The following is an 18,786-nucleotide window of genomic DNA, read 5'->3' as shown; positions in this document are numbered from 1 at the left end:
GCGGGCGAAGAGGACATCGAGGCACCCTACGCTGCAGAAGCGAACAATGATGAGAGGACTGACGAAGGCAACGATCGCCCACAATGGTGCGCACGGGCTCCATCTTGTATGCCTGTTTTCGGCCCGTGGTATATATCTTGTAAATATATTGTCAAGCCTCTTTTCTCCCCGTAATAATTTTCTCCCCGTAACAACATTTGTAATGTTTGAAATCGAAGCCGATGAAGTTACATATATTATTCTCAGCTTACGATGCAATAAGTCTTCCGGACTGGACGGAATTTAACCAGCCATGCTTAAGGAAAACACTGATATCTTATCACCCATATTATGCAAACTTTTTAATCATTCATTAAAATGTGCAAAGTACCCCTCTGCACTAAAGATTGCCAAAGTTGTCCCGGTATACAAAAATGGAGACCGATCCGAGCCGCCAAACTACAGACCCATTTCTATCCTAAGTGTTATTAATGATATTTATGAAACGATTCTATCCAATCATATTCGTGAATTCTTACAAAAATATAACTTACTCTGTCAACAGCAACATAGATATCGAAAACATCATTCAAGAGCATCTGCGGTCCTAAGCCTGACTCAATAAATTATTACAGCATCACATGGAAACAAACTAGACGCCACTGTATTTCTTGATTTAAAGAAAGCGTTTGATACCGTGGATCACGCTATTATGCTCAACAATAAACCACTATGGATTTCGGGGTGAAGTCTACAGCTTACTTTCCATTTACATTGAAAACCGTCAAAAAGCTAAGTTATCAATAACATCACATCATCACTTCAACATTTACAGACCGGGGTTCTTCAAGGATCCGTTTTAGGGCCCCTATTATTTTCGTTATAATTGAATGATTTGCCGAAGGTCCTAAGTTGCTCTGATATTTTAATGTATGCAGATGACACTGCGATCATAGTAACAGCTCACAACCATGAGGATCTAGAAGCAAAGACAAAGGCTGAATTAAAAAAAATTACAAGCCGGTTTTTCACACACAAGCTAACGATTAATTCAAGCAAAACCAAATATATAGTATTTAGCTCACGATCAAAATTAATTGACAGCTTCCAAATTACCATTTTCATTACCGGCCACTCACTCGAACGAACACACTCATTTAAGTATCTTGGTGTCATTCTAGATGAACATCTTCACTGGAAAAATCAGATTAGCGCCGTTTGTTCGAAGTTGGCTTGTGGCTGTTATGCCTTATTACAGGCCCGCGATTGTTTTAGCACACATACATTGCGTACCCTTTATTTTGCCCTTATGAACAGTCATTTAACATACTGTGTAGAATCACGGGGTTTGACATACAAAACTTAGCTTGATCTTATCCGGCGATTACAAAAACGGGCTATCCGAATTATAACACAAAGCAAGTGTACTGAACCAAGTAAACCAATTTTCCAGGTATTCAATATCCTTCTTTTTGACCTTTTGTGGTCTTTAACGATAGTGGTGTGTGTAAACAACATAGCAAAATATAAACAACCTTTCTATGCCACCCTTTTTTGCTCTCCTTCTCGACTCACGAGAAACCTCACACACAGTAACTTTAACCTGCCATCGAATAGTAACATTTACAGTGAACGATTGGTGCAGTTTTCAGGAGCCAAGGTTTGGAATGCTTTACCCCCAGGAATAAAACAGTCCCACGAAACAAACAAAACATTAGGAACATACTTTATGAGCCTTATTTGATCTATGTAACAGTCGTTTTCGGTTTGTGTTCGTTGTACCGTGTTGTTCATTACAGATCTTTATTCATTCTGCTGTAAAGTGCACATTATTTTATTTCTCCTCATTGTATGCTGTACTTTGGTCTTTCGCCATGATTTTGGGCTTTTCATTTTACACAAGTGCTGTGTTATTGCCATCGTGTATTTTTGTTTCTAAACCCCACACTAGCCTCTGGCTATGAGTTCAGTCAGTGTTTTGATAATTTGTATGGCAAGAGTAGCAATAAAATGAAAATGAATGAATGAAATGTCTCAAACGGGCGTCCGGGGACGGGAATGTGCCAAGAGAACCCGCAGTGTAGCGATGCACTTTAGACTGTTGGCAGTTGAGGCACGTGCGTGACCAGCGACGAACGTCTACGCTGGTACTTGGCCACACATAACGAGAAGCTACAAGTCGCTGTGTTGCGCGAATGCCAGGATGAGCCAAAGAATGGAAGGCATCAATGATGGCCCGGCGGCATGGGCGAGGCACGTAAGGACGAGGACGTGCGGCCGACGTATCACAAACGAAGGGTACGTCGCCATGAGGAAGCAAGATGGCGTCAAGCACCAGAGAGGTACCGCGATTGGCGATTGGCTGCCAAGCACCAGCAACGAACTGCTGCAAGACTGCGCCGACAGCGGTGCCCGATGCGTCAGCCATGACAGATGGGGCGTCGCATTTGGAGTAGACGAGAAGCGTCGCGCCGGCAATGGCTTCTTTGATGCCTATAAACGTGCTGTCAGCGGTGTCGTTCCAGGCCACGGGAGTATTCGGTGTATTGAGTCCTGAGAGAAGGTAGCGTAGAGGCTGCAGTATATTGATGCAGCGAGGAATGAAGCGGCGGTAATTGTTGGCGAGGCCGAGAAATTCGCCCAGTTGCCTGGTGGGGGGCGGCTCAGGAGACTCACGGATGGCCTTGACGCGGGTCGGGATCGAGTGGACGAATGCCATGTGCGTTGACACGAGGGCCAAGGAGATGCAACTCCGCAACGCTGAACTCGCTCTTCGAAACGCTAACAAGACCAAACTTGCTCAGTCTTACGAGCACTTGACGTAGATGGAGCTTATGAGCTTCGTTGGTGCGGCTGTGGACGATGTTGTCATCAAGATAGGCAACCCGGCTGGGGTTGCTCAGTGGCTATGGTGTTGGTCTGCTGAGCACGAGGTCGCGGAATCGAATCCCGACCACGGCGGCCGCATATGGATGGGGGCGAAATGCGAAAACACCCGTGTACTAAGATTTAGGTGCACGTTAAAGAACTCCAGGGGGTCGAAATTTACGGAGCCCTCCACTATGGCGTGCCTCATAATCAGAAAGTGGTTTTGGTACGTAAAACTCAATATTTTTTAAAGATAGACAAAGCAGTACGTCAACAATATGCTGAAAGGTCTGGGCCACATTACAAAGATGGAAAGGCATGCGCAGATATTCGAACAAGCCGAAAGCTGTTTTAATGGTGGTCTTGGGATATCTGAGGGTTCCACAGGAATCGGGTGGTAGGTTTTCACGAGGTCTATCTTGCTAAAAATGTTGCAGCCGTGCAGTGCCGACGTAAAATCTTGAATGTGAGGTATTGGGCGGTGGTCCTGGACAGTGGCCTTAATGAAAGCACGGTAATCGCCACAGAGGCGTCAGTCACCGGTCTTGGGCACCATACGGAGTGGCAAGGCCCAAGGACTGGAGGAGGAATGAATGAAACCAAGGTCAATCATGTGTTCAAACTCCTCTTTGGCCACAGCTAGACAATCCTGCGTGAGGCGATGAACCCGTGCAAACGCGGTAGGGCCAGTCGTGATGATATGATGCTGTGAGCGACCAAGGACTGAAAGGAAGGGGGTCGAAAGACGTCCTGAAACTCGGCAAGGACTGCTGACCAAGGGCCGGGAACAGCCATCTGCGCCAGGAGAAGCCGGAGCAGTGGAGCGTGACAGGAAACGCCTTGCACGGTTAAGCTCGTCTCGGAGTCCAAGATGCGGCTGTGCAGCACGTTGACGACGAGCTTGTAGTACCAAAGAAAGTCGGCTCCGATGATGGGCTGGAGCATGGCCGCGATGACAAAGATCCAGTGAAAGGTACGTATGAGGCGGATGTCAAGAGCCACCGACTTTTGGAAGTAGGTCCGGATGATCGATCCGTTAACCGCGGTAAGAGGAGGTGAGTCGGGATGATGGTGGCGTTCAGCCAACATAGGAGGAAGAACACAAATCTCGGCGCCAGTGTCGACTAGAATGCGGACTTTGGTTCCTCGGTCGGTGACGTGGAAAAGACTACTAGACCTGGGGCCGGGAACAGCAGTCGCCATCAGTGTTCGACCCAACCATATCCCGCGTAGGAGCAAGGCTGGCGGCGCTGGTTTGCGCGAGAGTCGTAGCGACGGTGGTACTAGAAAAGCGTAACGGGAGTAGGAGAATGGCGTCCAGAGTGGCCGGGGCTGGTGCATCGAAGTTGCAACGAAGAACGCGGCCGACGTGTTCGCATATATATAACGAAAGGTTTATTTAAAAAAAAAGTGCAGAAAGCGAGTGGGTGGAGCCCCTAGTCTAGGGCCCCACTGGCTTGAGCGGTCCGCCATGCCTGGTCGTGGAGCGCTAGCTGCATCTCCCTATCCTCGCTGGCGAGCCAAGTCTCCCACTGCTCCCTTCCGGAAAATTTGCCGGCTATTTTTGGTTTATAAATTTTGGGTGGCCTGTTCTGGCAATCCCACGTGATGTGGGCGATAGTTGGCCGGCCTGTGCACCACGGACAGCGAACGCTGTACAGCGTTGAGTGAATGGCTTGTTTCAAGTAAAGGTTTGGAAATGTGTGCGTCTGTATTCGGCGCCAGTCATAAGAGTCCCGCCTGGATAGGTCAGGGTGTGGTGGACTGTACTTTCTTCGTTCACGCCGTTGATGCTCAAGGATGTCTCGTGGTAAAAAGGAACTTTCGTCAGAGTGGTCGGCCGCTCGGTTGACAAAAGTATGAGCTGCACCGTCCGCTCTCTGATTGTTCTCGGGTCCTACGTCACCTGGGCTCTAGATGATCATGTGTTTCTGCGTTAGGTTAGATCCTAATAGGTGAGTGGGGCTGTGTGGTAGCCTCCCGGTGAGGAAGAGTCTACATGCGACTTGGGAATCTGTAAGAATGATCGACGATTGCCCCAGAGGGTCCTTAGTTTTAATAGCTAGCGTGATGGCTGAAGCTTCTGCGGTATTCACAGATGCAACTCGAGCCGTGGCGCAAGCCACAAGCCCTTGATCTGCGGCTGCTCCTACTACTGCGAGGGCGTACTTGTGATCAACGCATCGAGCGACATCTGTGTAGACTGTATCCGGATTTCCGCCGAATTTCTGCATTAACTTTCGGGCTCGAGCACTTCTACGACCCCTGTGGTATTTTGTACTCATGTTCTTAGGGATTGGGGCTCATCATCATCATCATCAGCAGCAGCAGCAGCAGCCTATTTATGTCCACTGCAGGACGAAGGCCTCTCCCTGCGATCTCCAATTACCCCTGTCCTGCACCAACCGACTCCAAATAGCACCAGCAAATTTCATAATTTCGTCACTCCATCTAGTCTTCTGCCGTCCAGTACAGCGCTTCCCTTCTCTTGGTGCCCATTCTGTTGCCCTAATGGTCCAACGGTTATCTAGTCTGCGCATTACATGACCTGGCCGGCGCCATTTTTTTTTCTCTTAATGTCTACTAGAATATCGTCTATGCCCGTTTGCTATCTGATCCAAATTGCTCTCTTTCTGTCTCTTAAAGTTCTGCCTAGCATTCTTCGTTCCATCGCTCTTTGCGCGGTCCTTAACTTGTTCTCAAGCTTCTTTGTCAGCCTCCAAGGCTCTGCGCCATGTGTCAGCACCGGTAAAATGCACTGATTTTATACTTTGCTTTTTAATGAAAATGGTAAGCTCCCATTCAGAAGCTCACGATGTCTGCCGTATGCGATCCGAACCATTTTTATTCTTTTGTGAATTTCCTTCTCATGGTCCGGGTTCCCTGTGATTAGTTGACCTAGGTAAACGTACTCCTCCAGACTCTAGAGGCTGACCAGCGATGTTGAAATCTTGTTCCCTTGCCAGGTTATTTATCATTATCTTTGTCTTCTGCATATTAATCTTCAATCCCACTCTTACACTTTCCCTGTTAAGGTCCTCTATAATTTGTTGTAACGCGTCTGTATTGTTCCTGAATAGAACAATGTCATCGGCAAACCGAAGGTTGTTGAGGTATTCGCCATCGATCTTTACTCCTAAGCCTTCCCAGTTAAATAGCTCGAATACTTCTTCTAAGCACGCATTGAATAGCATTGTAGAGATTGTGTCTCCTTGCCTGACTCCTTTCTTTTTACAGGAATCTTCCTATTTTTCTTGTGTAGAATTAAGGTGGCTGTGGAATCTCTGTAGATATTTTCTAGGGTATTTACGTAAGTGGTGTGAACTCCTTGATTATGCAATGCCTTTATGACTACTGGTATCTCTACTGAATCAAATGCTTTTTCGTAATCTATGAAAGCCATATAGAGAGGTTTATTCTACTCTGCGGATTTCTCGAGGAAGCCAGCCTGCTCCCTTTGTTGACTAAATTCCAGTGTTGCCCTTATTCTCTTGCAGATCATTTCGGTAAATATTTTATGTAAAATGGGAGTAAGCTAATAGGCGTATAATTTTTTAGTTCTTTAACGTCGCCCTTTTGTGGATTAGTATAATGTTTGCATTCTTCCAGTTTTCTGGGACCCTTGCAGTCGATAGACATTTCGTATAGAGAGCCGCCAGTTTTCCTAGCATTATGTCTCCTCCATCTTTGAATAAATCGACTGTTATTTCATCCTCTCCTGTCGCTTTCCCCCGTTTCATGCCTTGCAAGGCCTTTCTGACCTCATCTCTAGTTATAGGAGGAGTTTCTCTGTACTGTTCATTATTGTTTTGAATAGAGCGCTCCTGAGTGATCTGGGTACTCTAAAGGTCAGTATAGAATTCTTCCGCTGCTTTTACTATATCTTCCAGATTGCTGATGATATTACCCTGCTTATCTTTTAGCGCATACATCTTGGTTTGTCCTATGCCAAGTTTCCTTCTCACTGATTTCAGGCTGCATTCATTTTTTACGGCTTCTTCAGTCTTTCTCATGTTATAGTTTTGAATATCACTTATTTTCGCCCTGTTGATCAATTTTGACAATTCCGCGAATTACATCTTATCTCTTTAGTTGGACACTTTCATTCTTTGCATTTCTTTATGAGGTCCTTTGTTACTTGGAAGAGCTTGCCTACTGGTTGCCTTGGTGCCTTGCCTCCCACTTCAATCGCTGCCTCTGAAGCCAGCCTCGTTACGGTTTCATTCATTACCTCTATGTCACCATCATCATCTCTCTGTTCTAAGGCTGAATATTTGTTTGCAAGTACCAGCCTAAATTTGTACGCTTTTACCCTTACTGGCTCTAAGTTGACCTGTCTTTTTCTTGACCAATTTTACTCTTTCTCTGTTTAAGTTCAGGTGGATCCTGGTCCTCACTTACCTATGATCACTACATTTTACCCTACCTATTACTTGAACATGCTGCACTATGCTGGGATCGGCAGAAAGTATGAAATCAATTTCATTTCTTGTTTCACTATTACGGCTCTTCCAGGTCCATTTTCTGTTGCTACGTTTCCTGAAAAAAAGTGTTCAACTTTCTCAGCTTATCCCTTTCTGCGAATTATGCCAGCATCCCGGCTCTAGCGTTTCTAGAATCGACACCGTAATTGCCAATCGCCTGTTCACCCACCTGCTTTTTTCCCACTTTTGCATTGAAGTCCCCCATTACTACTGTATACCGCGTTTGCACTTTTCTGATCGCTAATTTAACATCTTCATAAAACTGATCTACTTCCTCATCGTCGTAACTGGACGTTGGAGCGTAGGTTTGTGCTACCTTTAATCTATACCTTTTATTTAGTTTGATTACGACTACTGCTACCGTCTCGTTGACGCTTTAAAATTTGTCGATGTTGCCCGCCATGTCTTTATGGATTAGGAATCCCACCCCGTATTGCTTCTTATCCGGGAGACCTCTATAGCAGAGGACATGGCCGTTATTCAGCAATGTGTTTACGCCTCACCAAATCTTCTGATCTCACTAAGGCCGATAATATCCCAAACAATGTCTGATAGTTCTTCGAAGAGTCCTGCTAAGCTTGCCTCCCTTGAGAGGGTTTGGGTGCTAAACGTTGCAAGGGTCAGTTTCCAGTGGCGGTGTGCGGACCCAGATATTCTTAGCACCCTCTGCTGCGTTGCAAGTCTGATCGCCGCCTTGGTCAGATGCTCCGCAGCCACTGCGGACTGAGGGCTATTTCTTTGAGATCATTTCATTAGTGAGGTTGTGGTCCTTTCACGAAGGACCTTGGGCAGTGATTCGAGTTCTCCCGCATACTGTGGACGAGCAAGGTAACCTATGCGGCAAAGTAATTTGCTGCCAGAGGAGGTTAAGCTGAATCTCTCCCGTTGAGATATGAGCGTCGCTGCCCGTAACTCCTCGTAGTTATTGTGAATACCGAGGGCCAGCAGGCGTTCAGTAAAGGTTCCCTGTGGTAGGCCGAGAGCCGCTTTGGGCGACGTTCTGATCAACGCATCTAGGGCCTTCAGTTCTGTTTTCGTGGGGTCCTGGAAAGGGAGGCTATATGTGAGACGACTTAGCGCAAAAGCCTGAATGAGCCGGATCGTCTCTGTTTCCTTGAAACCTTTTCGGTGATGGGTTACTCTACGAATCATGCGGGAGATCTCTTTCACCGTAGTCCTAAGAGTTTTAATGGTGCGGTCTACTCGTTTGTTGCTTTGCAGCCACAGTCCGAGGACTCGCATTTTCTGGACTTCCCTTATCCAGCTGTCTCTTAGAAAGAGGTTGACCGGCTCATGAGTTTGACGGCCTCGACCTCAGATCCTGATAAATTCTGATTTATCGGGAGCACAGCTCAACCCGCTGCTGCGAGCGTAGGTTTCAACAGCGGTCGCTGCGTCTTGCAGGATTTGTTCTTTTTGTCCTTAAGAGCCGCTGATTGCCCATAGGGTGATATCGTCTGCATATAACGCGTACACTAGCCCGGGTACGACGTCGAGAGTTTTGGCTAAGCGTCTCATGCCGGTATTGAAAACAAGGGAGGAAAGTAACGCCCTTTGCGGTGTACCTCTATTGGGTATAGGAAAAGGGTCTGAGCGCGTAGTCGCGATGCGATTGTTGTGATGCGAGAGGTCAGGAAAGAGCGGACGCAGTCATACATTCTTTTTCCGCAACCGATGTCATTTAGCTCAGATAAGATAAGTTCATGTGAAATAGTGTCGAATGCGCTTTTCAAATCAAGAGCTAGGACGAGATGCTCGGCACCAACCGTGGTGTTGCAAAGAACTTCTCGCGAAGTAGCAGGAAAACATCCTGTGTGGAAAAATGTTGGCGAAAGCCGAATATGTTTGTAGAAAATAGGTTGCGGTCTTCAATGTAAGATGTGAGACGTGTGTGGATAACCTTCTCAAATAATCTGCCAAGACAAGAGGTTAGTGATATCAGCCTAAGATTTTGTAGATCATGAGGTATTCCTGCTTTCGGAATAAGCACGATTTTGGCCTCCTTCCACTGTTGTGGAACTATGCCCCTCTCCCATATCTCTTCATTAAAATACCGAGTAAGCTGTTCTAGGTGCTCGTCGCTCAGGTTCCGGATGATAGCATTTGTGAGCTGATATGGTCCCGGAGCAGTATTTCTCTTCACAGCTTGCGCTGCCGCAAAGAGTTCTGCCTTAGTTATCGGGGCGTCCAGCACCACGTTTTCTTGCCCTTGGTATGGCAGGGTGCATGGGGGAGTGATTACTTCTACGTATTTCTCTTTAGCCTTAGTGAGGGGAGCCGGATCGGTTCCTGAATATTCTCCTGCAAGTTTTTGAAGGGTGCGGTTATTGGCCGTTTTGGTTTTTCCTGGTTCTATTATTCTGCGAAGTATCGCCCATGTCTTGGAGGTGTGTAACGTTTCGCAAAGTGAGTCGCCAAAACTCGCCCAACTCGTTGCCTCTATCAGCTGGGCGTAAGCTTCTGCCCGCTCGGATATTTCAGCAATCCTGTGGTGCAGTTTGCAGTTAAAGCGCTGTTTTTTCCATCGCTTAGTTAGTCCCCTTCTGGCTTGCCACATATGTAGCAGATCGTTTTCAACTACCGGCGTTTCCACTGTGAGCGCTAGCCATTTGGATATTGCTTTATGAGCGTCTCGTATCTGCATTGCCCACTCTTCAGCGTTCTCAGGCGATATCTCCGGCATGGAAATTTTGCGATAATTTACCCAGTTCGTGATTACCACATGGCCACAGGGTCGCTGAATTTCTGGAGAGCCTACCGACATGATGGTGATGAAATTGTCACTGCCTAGATTCTCTCTTAGATTGGTCCAGAATATATCGTCGACATCATTTGTGAATATAAGATCTGGAAAGGTGTCCGCACTGACGCTGTTACCTAATCTCGTCAGGTTTTGAGGCAGAATGATCAGCCGGAGGTCATGTGCTTGGGCCGCTCGCTCGATCTCCCGGCCTTTGGGGGTGTCTGTTCGGTAACCCCAGATGGTGTGAGGGGCATTGAAGTCCCCAAGAAGCAGTAGTCGATCCTGGGTGCCAGGGCGACACTTCACGTACCGAATGAGGGCCTCAAAATCGGCACTCCTTTCTTTAGGTGGGCTGTACACGTTCGTGATTATGATTTTTGTCTTGCTACGCTTCTGCGGTAGTATTGTTACGATTTGGTGGTTGATGCTGCTAGTCGCCAGATAATCTATACTGGTTGATATGTTCTTGAGCACCATCGTCGCGACCTTAGAGTAGTCTTAGTGGGATATCATGCAGTAGCCAGTGAATCTGAACGGCTTGTTACCGATCTCTTGCAAACAAATGACATCAGGTTTGACTGGCGCCGTGTTAATGTATTGCTGTAGAGCAGCCGCCCGTTTGTGGAAGGTGCGGCAGTTCCATTGCCAAATTTCGAGATATTCCTGATGTGCTCGCATTCTACTCGCCATGAATAGTGCTTTCGCTGTATGAGGTCAGTATGGGCCGCGGACTGCGGTTAGATTGAGCACTGGGGCTAGTGCTGACTCGCTTACGAACAGCGCTCTTTACACTGGCCACGGTATCATCGACGTGAATTTTTGGGCTTTGAAATTTTGCGTACACCTGCTGCTGAAAATTTTGCATAGTTTGTAATTGATGCACAACTTGTTCGAGTGTGACCTTCATGGAATTCGGCGTTGTTATAACCTTGAGAGGCATGCCTCCTACTTCAGTATGTGCTCTTTGGTTGGTTCGGTGCAGCGACTGGCTTTAAGAGAGGCCAACTCTCGCTTAATTTTTTTTTCATTTTCATTTTATTGCTACTCTTGCCATACAAATTATCAAAACACTGACTGAACCCATAGCCGGAGGCTAGTGTGGGGTTCAGAAACAAAAATACACGATGGCAATGACACAGCACTTCTGTAAAATGGAAAACCCAAAATCACGGCGAAAGACCAAAGTGCAGCATACAATAAGGAGAAAATAATATGCATTTTGCAGCCGAATGAATAAACATCTGTAATGAACAACACGGTACAAAAAACACAAACTGCGAACGACTGTCACATAGATCAAATAAGGCTCAAAAAGTATGTTCTTAATACTTTATTTGTTTCGTGGGACAGTTTTATTTCTGGGCCTAAAGCATTCCAAACCTTGGCTCCTGAAAACTGCACCAATCTTTCACTGTATATGTTATTATTCGGTGGCAGACTAAAGTTACTATGTGTGAGGTTTCTCGTTAGTCGAGAAGGAGAGAGATATAGGGAGGCATTGAAAGGTTGGTTATATTTCACTATGTTGTTTACACACACCGCTATCTTTAAAGACCGCAGAAGGTCAAAAGGAAGGATATTTGATAACTGAAAAGTTGGTTTACTTGGTTCAGTACACTTGCTTTGTGTTATAATTCGGATAGCCCGTTTTTGTAATCGCTGGATAGGATCAAGGTAAGTGTTGTATGTCAAACCTCGTGATTCTACACAGTATGTTAAATGACTGTTAATAAGGGCAAAATAAAGGGTACGCAGTGTATGTGTGTTAAAACAATCGCGGGCCTGTAATAAAGCATAACAGCCACAAGCCAACTTCGAACAAACGGCGCTAATCTGATTTTTCCACTGAAGATGTTCATCTAGAATGACACCAAGGTACTTAAATGAGTGTGTTCGTTCGAGTGAGTGGCCGTTAATGAAAATGTTAATTTGGAAGCTGTCAATTACTTTTGATCGTGAGCTAAATACTATATATTTGGTTTTGCTTGAATTATTCGTTAGCTTGTTGGTGAAAAACCAGCTTGTAATTTTTTTTCAATTCAGCATTTCAATCATTCAAGTATAATGAAAATAACATGGGCCCTAAAACAGATCCTTGAGGAACCCCGGTCTGTAAATATTGGAGTGATGATATCATGGTATTGATGACGTTAGCTTGTTGACGGTTTTCAATGTAACTGGAAAGTAAGCTGTAGACTTCACCGCGAAATCCGTAGTGGTTTAATTTGTTGAGCATAATAGCATGATCTACGGTATCAAACGCTTTCTTTAAATCAACAAATACAATGGCGGCCAATTTGTTTTCATGTAATGTTGTATTAATTAATTGAGTCTGGCTTAGGAAGCAGGTGCCGTTGAATGATGTTTTCGAAATCCATGTTGCCAAGTACCTGGCACTCTGCCAAGCTCTCGCGGAGAAGCTTGTTTTCGTTAATGATCTTCTGATATGCGGGATTTTCTGTTAGAGGCGCAGTAGGAGAAATGACTCGTGCCCAGCTTAGCGTGTTATATTGTGGCGCTTGCTTGGTCAGAGTTCCAGGAGCCCCAGATTTAGGCGACTTTGGTGATTGGTAATGAGGTAGGTTTTTGGCATTGGAGTTCCTTCGTATTGTATTGTATTGTATTGTATTGGGTTTTATGGCGCATAAGCAACTCAGGATATCATGCGCCAAACACATGGTACAATTTATTTCAAAAATTCGGTATCCTCAGCGAAAGTCCTTGTCCATCTGGACATGGATCGACGGCGAGTCCCTGATACCTCCGGCGAGGGATCTGATGCGGATTCTCGATCATCGGAACTGAACCAACGTCGGCGTTGAGGTGGCTTCGTAGAGCTGTCCTTCCGGGTAGTCGATTGAACGGCAGCCCTCGGCGTTTTTTTGCTTTGGGGTTCGAGACGTTTCTTACGACTTCGGTCTCCTGTCATGTGACCCTATCCGCAGGCTGCACACTTGGGAGCGCACTAGTGTCCATCTACAGGGCCCCATTGTCCACTTGTACGACATAGTGGAGTGTCCGGCTGGGGACATACGTCCGATCAGTGACCCATTTGGTGACACACTTTGCACGTCTGAGTGGTGATTTTGTAGGCGTAGCAAGCAAGTTCTCCGCCATTGTAGTAGACGTACCGTGGCGTAATCTCTCCAAAAAAGGTGATAACGGCCATTTTAGTGTTACGGAACATGTGGGCTTGGAGAATTTCACCCCTTGCGTGCGTATGCGTAGATTCACTTTGAGCGCTTCAGGCGTCCTGTGCGGGTCCAAGCCGTTAATGACACCCTTGGTTGTCCCGTCAGTTGTCGCTACATAGGCATTGGCCGAGTGAGGCCGGCCGTTGATGTTTAGCACTGTAATGCGTCTCACGCAGTCTGCCACTGTCTGGTGCGGCATGGACACGATAAAGATGTTGGAGCCCGGCTTGATTCTGAGCAGAAATTGCTCGCCTGATATTTTCCTGCTGCATGCAGCAATCATGGCGTCCGCCAGTAGTGGACTAGTCAGGTTCTTGACCGGTAGCCCTTGATGCGGTCGCACCACTATCTGGAAATCGTCCTTCGGCAGGGGAGGGGCGGGGGAAGTAACCGCCTATGTGTTGGTCTGTGTTTAAATTTTCCGGTTGCTTGACCAGCGTAAACGTGTTGATTCCGCGAATCAACACATTTTGATTGTGTGTTGATTGATGTTGATGTTGATTGATGTTGATTGTGTGTTGGACAAAACGTGTTGATTCCGGAAACGTGTGAAGGTCCGCGAATACTCTAGTGCTTTGCTCTTCTTCACTTTCGCAGTTTTTTTTCTGCCGAAGCGTGATGACCGACTGCCGATCCCCATCTGTTTAACTTTGGCTCTCCATCCCGGCGTTCTGGTTGCTGGGTCCTTTTGGTGTCATGAGGTTGTGAGAAGCGGAGCCTTGAAAATCCATGTTGTCAAGGTTCTCGCGGCGCGTGCCCGTCATCTGCGAGGGCCCGGGACGCGCAGTTGCGTCGGGGGGTTGATTTGCAAGAGCCATCGAGCGCGCGTTCGCCGCACACTCTGGCGTTCCAGCGGCCGCCTACGTGGCGGCTTTGGCCTTAGCGAGCTAGCATGAACGAAGACACGTTTGGGGTTGTGAAATACTAAGTTCCGGTCACTCACGGCTGTGGGTAGCTTCAGTCGATGCGGGACCACTTCACAGATCCGTGATAATCGTGCAAGTCAGTCGCACACACAATTTTCCACCAAAAGTCAGGAGAATTCGCGGAGCGCATGTGGACACGACAATAGTCCATGTTCGGATGGCAGCAACCTCAGCTGTCAGTCGCGCTACCTGCCGCGTAAGTTCCTCGTTAGCTTCGAGGAGACGTGCATAGCTGGCGCCAGGGGAGGCTCTGTGGGACGTCGCCTATATAATTTGTGGGTGAAGAAAAACAAGACAGAGGCTGTTTCCTGGTGTCCACAAATTATATCTTTAGCCGAGCCCGCTCAATCGGGAAGAAGTCTCATTCCGCCGATTCCACTCCTCGCGCACCGTGAATGTGCTGGTGTATCATCGCCGTCTGTTGTGACGGGAACATTGTCATATCATGTATGTATACAATGAAACATTGTGGCCCGCAGTAGTGCGCCACAAGATATTAGCACATGCACACCAATGCATACAAGGGAACTGCTATCTTAATGCAGCCTTGCTGGCACCACCTTGTCATCGTGCTCAATAGTAGATCATATTAGCAGCTTAATCAGGAAGATGAGATTGTCACAATCAGAGCTTCGTGATTCCCCATGTATATTTACACGAAAACCGCAGTAAAACCAGCAGTTACGTTTCCTCTGTGGCTCTGTGAGAGTGCATGCTTTTAGGACCATGTTCTATAGTAGAACTGTTGCCTCGGGCAGAAACACATTTTCTCACCTTAGCTTTTACCAACAGAGAGTAAAGCAGTAAAATGATTGCGCCCATGATTCTTGATGCAACACGCTACAGGATAAAGATTGCCACTTACTTTATTAACTACTATGGGACAGCGATTTGAGACCCATTGTTCTGCAGGACACTCGTGGGAATGCGCGCACCTGTCGCCACACCAGCCACACTGCAGTGGGTCTGCGGTTTTCTGCATGCAGTCCGAGCAGGCCCTGTAGACGATGCACGAACCTATTGGAAGCTGTATAACCTGCACAAAGGAGGTATAGAACAGAGCTTAGTTATTTTTAATGCCTAGCAACCTCTCTGTTCCATAACAATCCACATTTTGTATTATGTTTCCTGGGCCTGTTCACGGGGAAAGGAAAGCTATAAAAAGCTACTGGAATCAGACACCGCTATTAGAAGTATAAGGAATGCCTATTTAGGGTACAGAATATTAAACGCGCACAAAGCTGACCCTACTTAGTACTCAATAACAGGGATAGGAAGAATGCAGCGAAAAACAAAGTGAAAATAGATATTGCAGCATGTAGAAGATAAAATTATCTCGTTGACGATGTGGCGCAAGGCTCTCTCCTCTGTTGAGCGCTCTCTCCCGTTGCAGAAAACTTTTCGTCACGCAACGCGTTACCTAAATACCATCAGTCATGGCGACAATGCATAGGAGCTCATTTCGGGCTATAGCTCTGTGTAATTATAGCCAGGAGAAATTACCAATGTAACGCAAACCAAAAGAACCTACTTTTCAAACGATAAGCAATGCCGCATGGAACTATAATTTGGAGAGTAGCGGGAAGCCGTTTTGTTTTAATAAGTATATTACCATATTTGAATGGAATTTCAGGGTAACGCCATGTATCAGTGATGCTAACGCGCATTTTGGCTTGCACGATTACACGTTTACCTGCTTATTACCTGCCAACTTGTTCGTAAGCCACACTTCATCTGCTTTGATAAAACAGCAGATTATTATTGGCCGCTGGAAATCTAAAATAATTTACTTTTCGCAAATATAGTAAGTGACCAAGACGACCAAGTGACCAAGACCAAAACTTCATTTCGAATCACAACGATTCGCGTCCGGCGTGTTAGTGGGCTGGGGCACCAGCCGAGGTTACGGTCCTCAGTTCTTGCATTTCGGCGGCGTCACTGGCCCGCTGGACTGCCCAGGGTTGGTCTCCCTGGTTCGAGCTGAGCAGCGCGGCCTGCCATCGTGCACGGAGGCTGTCAATGGAGGCTTCGCTCTCATTGTCCTGCATAATTCCCTGTCATTCCCATAGCATGTGTTCTAGCGGGGCTCAAGTGCCGCACACTTTGCATCTATCTGTTGTGTATGTATCTGGATAAATAGCCTACACAATTATCAGACTCTTGTATGATTTGGTTTGTAGTCGCCACTGGACAGCTTGTGATCTACTGAGTTGTGGATGTGGTGATGGATAAGTGCATCTTTGCATCTTGTAATGGTTGGTGATGTCATTGAACCTAGTCATTCTGTCTTCCCATTCCCATACTACGGAGGGCCCTGTCGAGGGGTCTGCGTTCATCGCAGCTCTGAAGGTGAGTCCACGAGCTACGTTGTGTGCCGCCGCGTTAGGCTCGTCCTCTCCCGTTGAGTCGGGGGTGTGGGCTGGTATCCGTAGGATTTGGACGCATCTGTCTTCCCGTGTTGTTTTGCCTTTTCTGAGTATGTTTAGCGCCTCAGCTGAGATCCGGCTGTTTGGGAGTTGCGTACTGCCATCTGGGAATCGCTGATTATATAGGATCCGTTGTTTTGTGCTATGGCTAACGCAATAGCCGCTTCTTCTGCCGTTTCGATGCGTGTTGCGTTTGTGGTCAAGCTTTTGCAGCATTGTCTGTTGTGGTTAAGTACTGCTGCGACAAAGCTGCGCTTGTGTTTGTAACCTGTAGCGTCTACAAAGACCGCGTCCTTGTTTCTTCAGTAGTTATTCGCCATATTTCTTTGCCCTGCTTTTTCTCTTTCCCTAGTGATGTACAGGACGCATACTCTTGGGTAATGGGGGTACCATGAGTTTGGCCCTCATTTCGTTGAGTACATCCCGTTTTTCTCCCTGTTGTGTGTGGTAGCGTATCCTTAATTTATCTAAGATGTGTGTTCCCACCGTCTTCTTGGAGAGGCGTTCATATTGTGCCATACGTTGCGCTTCTATTAGCTCCTCTAGCGTATTATGCAGTCCCAGCTCTAGGAGTTGCGCCGTGCATGTGCTTAGCATGAGTCCAATAGCTTGTTTATATACCTTCCTAATCAGGCCGGTTAGCTTTACCTTTCTGCGGCGCGCCATCTGTGGTATGCTGCCACATATGTGACCTGACTTATGACGAATGCCTGGATGATTCTCATGACGCTTGCTTCTTTCATTCCCTCCTGCCTGTCGGTAATTCTCTTGATCAATCGCATCGTCTGAGAAACTTTGGCTTCGATTTTGCGAATGGCTTCTCCATTGGTGCCCTTAGCTTCTATGATCATTCCCAATATCCTTCTCGACTTTGGGCATGGGCTGTCCATATTGGGTCATGATTTGTATGTCTTTGTAGGTTTATGTGTTGTGGTTCTTGGGAGGTCTCCCTTTTGGCGTTGGTCTGTACAGAAACAGCTCAGAATTTTTGGCCGAGCATGTTAGACCTGTGCGTTCTAGGTATTTGTCGACTATTTCAACTGCTTCTTGTAGTTTCTGTTCAACCAATCCATCACTGCTTTCGTTTATCCATAGCGTGATGTTGACTGCATAGATTGTATGGTTAAGTCCTTCGATTCTATGTAATTTGCTAGGAAGACCAATCAGAGCCAGGTTAAATAGCATAGGTAATATAACCGATCCCTGTGGCGTGCCTGCACTGCCAATAGGCACTTTCATAGACGTCAGATCTCCTACCGTGATTTTTACTTCGCTTTCCGTTAATAAGTTTCGTATATAGTTGTACGTCCGCTTGCCCAAGCCAAGGTTGCTGATTTGGCGCAGTATGGTTCGATATGCCACATTGTCGAATGCCTTCTTGAGATCTAGACCGAGGATGGCTCGGGTCGATCTCCCTGGTTCGCCTATTACTTGGTGCTTCAGTTGCAGCACCGCGTCTTGTGTAGAAAGGTTTCTTTGAAATCCTATCGGCGTGATTGGGAGTATGTCATTGTTTTCTATGTATGTATGTATGTATGTATGTATGTATGTATGTATGTATGTATGTATGTATGTATGTATGTATGTATGTATGTATGTATGTATGTATGTATGTATGTATGTATGTATGTATGTATGTATGTATGTATGTATGTGTGTATGTATGTATGTATGTATGTATGTATGTATGTATGTATGTATGTATGTATGTACGTACGTACGTACGTACGTACGTACGTATGTATGTATGTATGTATGTATGTATGTATGTACGTATGTACGTATGTACGTATGTACGTATGTATGTATGTAAGTATGTATGTATGTATGTATGTATGTATGTATGTAGACCAAGAATCCATAAAATATTTGTCGACAAGCTATATCATTCTCAGAAGAGGTTTATTGGCGGCTCCTAATGCGAAGGTACAGCGACCGGGAACGGCGAGGCAGCTCGAAGCACTGTCCAAGAGGAAGCCAGCAGTCAACAGCGCGAGCCGAGACGAGCCGCGCGTTGGCGATGTGGCTGTGCCGCGATGCGCGTCTTCTTCTTCACAATCTCCCCTCGGACAAAAAAAGCCATCCTGGCGCCTTAGGAATCGGGAGGCAGAGGTCCGTGGTAGGACTCGAGACGCGAGACGTGGATAATGTCACGTCCACGCCGGC

At 46.5% G+C, this 18,786-nt stretch overlaps 1 protein-coding gene across 7 annotated transcripts in view; it reads right to left on the bottom strand.

The window, feature by feature from the left end:
- Nucleotides 1-18,786, bottom strand: part of LOC135899217 (hepatocyte growth factor receptor-like) — a 204,556-nt gene that overhangs the window by 55,557 nt on the left and 130,213 nt on the right. For 6 of the 7 annotated variants that reach the window (XM_065428476.1, XM_070538374.1, XM_070538371.1 and 3 more), the window contains one exon: nt 15,060-15,230. The exons of the other annotated variant lie outside the window; for it this stretch is intronic. In XM_065428476.1, the coding sequence (XP_065284548.1) occupies nt 15,060-15,230 (171 nt within the window). The remainder of the gene's footprint in view (nt 1-15,059; nt 15,231-18,786) is intronic. 7 annotated transcript variants of the gene reach the window in all.

This window comes from Dermacentor albipictus, chromosome 5, assembly GCF_038994185.2.
Source record: "Dermacentor albipictus isolate Rhodes 1998 colony chromosome 5, USDA_Dalb.pri_finalv2, whole genome shotgun sequence".
NCBI classification, from domain to species: domain Eukaryota; kingdom Metazoa; phylum Arthropoda; class Arachnida; order Ixodida; family Ixodidae; genus Dermacentor; species Dermacentor albipictus.
The sequence above is the reverse complement of the archived record's forward strand: the minus strand, read 5'-3'. Positions and strand labels throughout refer to the sequence as shown.